The sequence below is a fragment of the Gossypium raimondii genome, chromosome 3 (assembly GCF_025698545.1).
Source record: "Gossypium raimondii isolate GPD5lz chromosome 3, ASM2569854v1, whole genome shotgun sequence".
Lineage (NCBI taxonomy): Eukaryota > Viridiplantae > Streptophyta > Magnoliopsida > Malvales > Malvaceae > Gossypium > Gossypium raimondii.
The window spans coordinates 51,744,503-51,750,502 of NC_068567.1; the positions used below are offsets into that span (position 1 = coordinate 51,744,503).

At 36.0% G+C, this 6,000-nt stretch overlaps 1 protein-coding gene across 1 annotated transcript; it reads right to left on the minus strand.

Annotated features, from left to right (window-relative positions):
- Positions 1-2,666: 2,666 nt before the first annotated feature.
- LOC105794631 (L-tryptophan--pyruvate aminotransferase 1) lies at positions 2,667-5,524 on the minus strand. The gene is made up of 5 exons (XM_012623899.2): positions 5,334-5,524; positions 4,792-5,104; positions 3,657-3,937; positions 3,238-3,539; positions 2,667-3,149 (listed from the first exon to the last, which is right to left on the minus strand). Exons 1-5 carry the CDS (start codon positions 5,438-5,440, stop codon positions 2,947-2,949), a joined length of 1,206 nt encoding a protein of 401 aa, XP_012479353.1. The 5' UTR covers positions 5,441-5,524; the 3' UTR covers positions 2,667-2,946.
- Positions 5,525-6,000: the final 476 nt, after the last annotated feature.

Consider the following 6,000-nt stretch of genomic DNA (forward strand, 5'->3'; position numbering starts at 1 on the left):
AATTCTACTTTCTGTTAAGCTTAAAAAATTTCGGTTCCTATAGAGATAAAATTAACTTTCCCACTTAAAGTTAATCAAAGTTTTAGTTATGTGCATTTGGTTTGTTTTTTTCTCTCACATTTAAAGTAATTCGGGGTTCGAGAATAACTAAGAAAATTGTTTAGTATGAAGTTAGTAAACTATTTAGACCACTTTGTTCAAAGCACAAATAATGGTTCGATTTAAGGTTTATTATATATACCGGAAGGCTTTGGTTATAATAGAAAATGTTAAAACTTCTGTTATGCAATGTTCGCTATTTTTTTAATCTATTTCCATTTTCAGTGATTGTTCTTTGAATAGCCTAAATGATTTGCTAAAGGAGTGTGAAATATTGTAGCATCTTTCATCTAGAACTTGTTTAATATCCTTTCAATGTAACTAGCTTAGCGACAACTTCGAACTCCCAACTATTCTATCTCGGATTGTTCTCATACCAAGAATTTGCTTAGCCTTCTAAAATCTTTAATTGTGAACTTAGATGCCAATTGGTCCTTCAACTTGTTGATTTCTTGCATAGTAGGTCTTGCAATGAGCATACCATCCACGTAAAACAATAAGATAATATACCAATCATCATAATATTTGTAATAACAACAATAATCCATCACACCGTTTGAAACCATGACTATCCATGAATGCTTCAAACCGTACAAGTTTTTTCAAGCTTGCGCACAAGACTTTCTTTACTCTGAATAAAAAAACCTTTCGACTAAACTAAATAGATATCTTCATCCAAATCACCATGAAAAAATGTGAGTTTTACATCTAGTGGTTCAAGATGTAAATCTTCAAAAGTAACAATACTCAACATCAACCTGATTGCAGTCATCTTAACAATAGCAAAGAATATTTCAGTATAATCTATACCTTCCCTTTGTAGCCTTTGTAGAAAGCCTTTCACAACTAGCCTTGTACCTCTTATTATCATCATGGTACACATATATTTTGCAATTCATCTTTCCTTTGAGGACTGCGGTTAGTACCCTGTCTAATTCTTTTGTAATGAGTTCATCTCGTCTTGGACAGTTTACTCCCACTTGACAAAATCATCCACTTGCCATGCTTCATCGTAACATTTTGGTTCACTTGCATTTGTTAGTAATAAATAATACTAGGAAGGAGAATAGCATTGAACAAGTTTAGGGGTTCTGCTACATTTTGTAATTTGAGCCTCAAGTGTGACCTGTTTTGTTATTGTCGGAATATTATCTGAATTTCTTGTTGCCCTTCAACCACATCATCCTCATAAGTCTCTTCTAGCTCAACATGTTCACAGTTTCGTTCTTGCTTTCCTACATTAGCAAACTCTGGTGTCACAGGCTGTAGATGATCTAGCCCCGTGGCATGTTTATGATCTAGCCTTGTGGCATTTAAACATGTTTATCTTTATAGACATTTATTGAGTATGTCTCATATTTCAGTTAAATAAGAGACTTTTTGCAAGTCAAGTTAAGCAAAATATATATATATATATTTGAGAAGATTTAGTATTTATTAGTATAATATATTTAGCATTTATTGATATAATTTATTTGACCTACGAATTTAGCCTATAAAATATTCTTTTACAACCTTTGAAATACATCCATTAAAGATTAGAACTCATAACACTTTTGGAGAATTTTGTGTTTATATTTTGAGGGTTCTTTGTTTTCGGGTTTCAAGAGTTAGTTTTATCTTTATCTTTTGTACTTTTCGTTCTTTTGCCATTATAGTAAAATTATCTTTACTTGTGATTTTTTTTCTTCTTTGGAGTGATTTTTTCACATTAAATTTGTGTTTTCAATTTTTTAATTTATTCCGTTATTTTTACTTGTTCGTTACTTAATCGGTTCGATCCCAACAACATCATTTCCATTGAATATTACATTTCTCCCTCTTAGAATCTTTTTATTCTCAGCATCCCAAAATTAGGAGCTAAAATAATTTCCACCATATCCAACGAAAAAGACGTTCTAGTCTTGGGTTCTAGTTTATCTCTTTATCGGAGTCGATATGCAGATATGAAGCACAACAAAATATCTTTAAATGCAAGAGGTTTACTTCTTTCCCTATCCAAACTAGATGGAAGTTATTGTAACAATGCCAACGCTTGGACTTCATCAAATTAATATCAACAGAAGTTAATTGACGAGTATCATGTTGAACTCATTGATATGATCCATAATTGAAGTACCTTTAGCCATCTTTAGATTGAACAAACGGCGTATTGTTTAACGTAGATGGCCTTTCATACATGTTTCGTAATGCGCTTATTGGATCAACCGAAGTCTTTTCATTCCTGACGTTGTACACACAGTTTCTAGCTAAAGTCAACTGAATAATTCCCAAGTTTTGCCTTTAGCTAGAGGAACAAAATGAAATAAGCATTAAAATGTTCCAGCAAAGCAAAGCAAACGAAACATGGAAGATATTATAATAGTAAATTTGTCCCCTCAATGGGACATTTTTTCGATTCTGTAAATTGCATTCTGTTAGAGTTAAGAGGAGACAAGAGATCCCATCCCAACCGTTCATTTCACTTAAGATTTCTAAAAGCAGCTTTGGAAGAAGGTTCTTATTGCCAGCAGCATTCAAAAAACAATGGGGGATTGGCAAGCTTAGTTGGAGAGGGCAAAGTCGAGACTTTTAGCTTGGGTATGTGTTTGATTTGATGTGATACATTTAATTTGTCAAAGTACTTTTCATGCATTTAAAATATAATTAAAACTAACATAGTTAAACGAGCAACATGGATGTAAAACCATAATAGATGGAATGAACTGTTTAAACCATAGAAATAAGCCCCAACCTTTTTAAGACCCAGAAAAAAAGCATTCTATACTGACTCCGTATGGAGCTGAAGTCTAAAGACTCAAACCTATACACCTAAAGAAGAACGAAGGCTTTTGATCTTCATCAAAACTAATTATTTCCATTGATGATGGTGCCTTTGATTGCAGACAACCTCTCCAAGAGAAGGTTAAAATCCTCATCAGGACTCAGCATGCTAATCCTTGTATAATTTGAGTCCACCCCAAAATTTGTTCCGCCCCTTGTGACTATCTTAAGCTCTCTTAAGAGATTGTCACAGTTCAACCCGTCCTTGCTCTTCAACCATGCAAAGGCTGTACCAGGAAAAAGAAACCGAATTTCACAAGTTAAATGAAATACCTGTTTTCATTATATGCCAAAATGATATGATCAGTCATTTACCAGGGCTTGGATCAGTGTATTTGCCAATGAAGTTGCAGTAATCTTGAGGGTACTTAGGCAGACTGAAAACTCCATTGCGTTTAACCACCTCACGCAGCTTTTCCCATCTATCAGACATGAGCCGATGTCCATATTCAAAGAAATTTTCCTCTTTATCAGGCGCAGAATTCTGGCAGTCGTCACTGATCACTTCGAGAATCTTGGCAGCACGGAGTTGGGATTCTTTCGACACCCCTATGCTACTCAGCTCCATGAACTTAACCATCTTGGTTGCCACTTCTATATCCTTAACGATAGCCCATCTGCAGAATAAAAAAAGCTTATAACTTGAATGATCAAAACATTTCGCAAAAAAAAAAAAAAAACAAAAAACAAAAAACTTCCATCTTCTCGATTATTTCATGGCAGGAGATTCTTACCCGATGCGGGAACCAGCATGTCCAGTGGCTTTGGAGAAGGTGAAAAGCATAATATCATTATCAGCCTTACCAGTAATGGGGGTGTATTGAGGCCAATAGTAGGCTAAGTCGTGAATAAGTTTACCACCATCACGATTCACCACTGCTTCTCGAATTGCACCATCAGGATTGTTGGGCGAAGTGACCACCTCTATGTATGCTCCATCTTTATCAAAGGAGTAAGCATCGCCTGCCCATTTGTACAGCCCTGAACGGAGGAAGTCCGTTTCCTCTGGATATGACTGTGAATTCAGAGGTAAATTTTAGCAAACAGATGGTAGGCAACAAGCGGAAAAGACGAGGTAGTGGCAGCACCAGGTTTAATTTCATCTTTTGAAGAAACTAGAGACATGAAACACATGAAAATGTGCAAATCATTTAGAATATCTCCATGGTCTCCGGCAAACGTGCGTAACATGAGTAATGTCTGGCTTTTGTATCTCAAAAACCGCTTATAATATAGTGTTGAATGTTTATGGTTGGGTATTTTTCCGCAAACAACCATGATGGAGTCCAATCACCCATATAAATCCTAGTTGGTGCTTAATAAATTTGATTAAGCTTGGCCCATGAAATGTCATTTTAATCATAAACATGGTGTAGGAATTTTTAAAAAAAGCCGAAAGGTGAGTGGGTTTTCTCACCAGACCGTGGAGAATCTGGGGTTGACCCACCACATGGTTTCAAAAGCAAGACATGTCCATGTTACCATGTTCGCCCTAAGATCCAAAAACAATGCTTGCATGCATATGTTTGATAACTAATATGTTTTTAAGAAAACATGTTTGTTCCATTGTCCCCATTTCTTTCTCAGTAATTTGTCTATTCCACTTTTGACAACCCCTTAATGCAAACGTTTCCCAATGTCATTGAAAAATGGAACCGAATGCATTAATGGAAAATGTTCTAATAAACATGGAAACACCCCTTGGCCCGTCCCTGAACCACCCTCATTCAATAAGATAAGAACCTAATAAATCCAATACGACAACATTGATTTTGATTTAACTGGGTTAAAAGAAAAAAAAACAAAAAAGAAGTCAAAATCTCTCGTGTCAACCAAAATGAAGGGTTAAAAGTTTCTCAAAGGGCTAACCGAGTAGAAAGGGGCGGCGGCGACGACGCTGAGGGGCTCAGTGTCAGGGTCGTAGGAAGAAGAGAGGGCGTAGAGCACGGCCTGGAAGAGCTGGGTTGAGCCATTGCCTACCACGATATATCGATCATCGTCAACCACTGCATTTCCAACGACGCAATGCAACCTCCGGATGGCACGATCGAGCTCCGGCATCAAAAACCAGCAAAAGTGTCCCGCGTTGCTGAAGTAGCTCATCAAATTATGGCCAGAGATCACGATCGTGCATTTCTCTCCCATTTGCCTCCAGTATGACTCGTACATGGTAGGATCACCACTGTGAAAAATAGAAATAAAACCAAATCCTATTATCATGCTTTCGGTTTAGCCAATAAATCTAAAATCCCTCGCACTGCATGCACCAATGTGGGATTTAAGTGGAATACTGATTAATGTAACAGTCACAAACCCCCCACAGAAAGGGAAAAATAATAAAATAGAGGTGAAAATGATTGAAAAGAAAAACATGCAATAGCCGATGAAATCAATGCAGGCTATGGACAAACCGAGCGAAGTTGATGACACGGTCGGAGGAGAGAGTAGTGGGTGCCTTCTTGGCGGAGGTCACGACGGATTTCGTAGCGGAAACTGCCTTCTCAAAGCCGACCACCATCTTGGCTTCTATAAAAGTGAATGTGAAATTATACTATTTTTTTTTTCTTTAGCAAGCAAATAATGTTTTGGGGTATGATGTGGACGGAGGATGGAAATGGGTTTATATATATAGGGGGACAAAATTCAAGAGCTCAATAGATGCATGAACCCTAATTCATTTTATATTGGTTTCCAATAAACATGTCGGATTCTGGTTTTTTGAGTGAATCAAACCAACGAAAAATTTAACAATGAGGCCTAAAAGGCAAAATATCTCGGAAATATTAATGACGATATCCAAAGATGTACTTACTATAATGGAGAGTTATCTGTTTTAGACTTGGTACACCTCACTAAGTTAAGGTGTTGAGTAGATTCTTCACAAAATTACAATTACTTCCCCTTTTTTAGGATAGTTTTCAGTTCATTGCATTTTCATTATTCATAAATGTATCCTAAAGATATTTATTGCTAATATATAATTGATAATAATTGATTGAATTTTAATTTTGAAAAGAAATAGAATTCAACTTTCCATAAAAAATTTATATCCGTAAATGATGATTAAAGTTACAATGC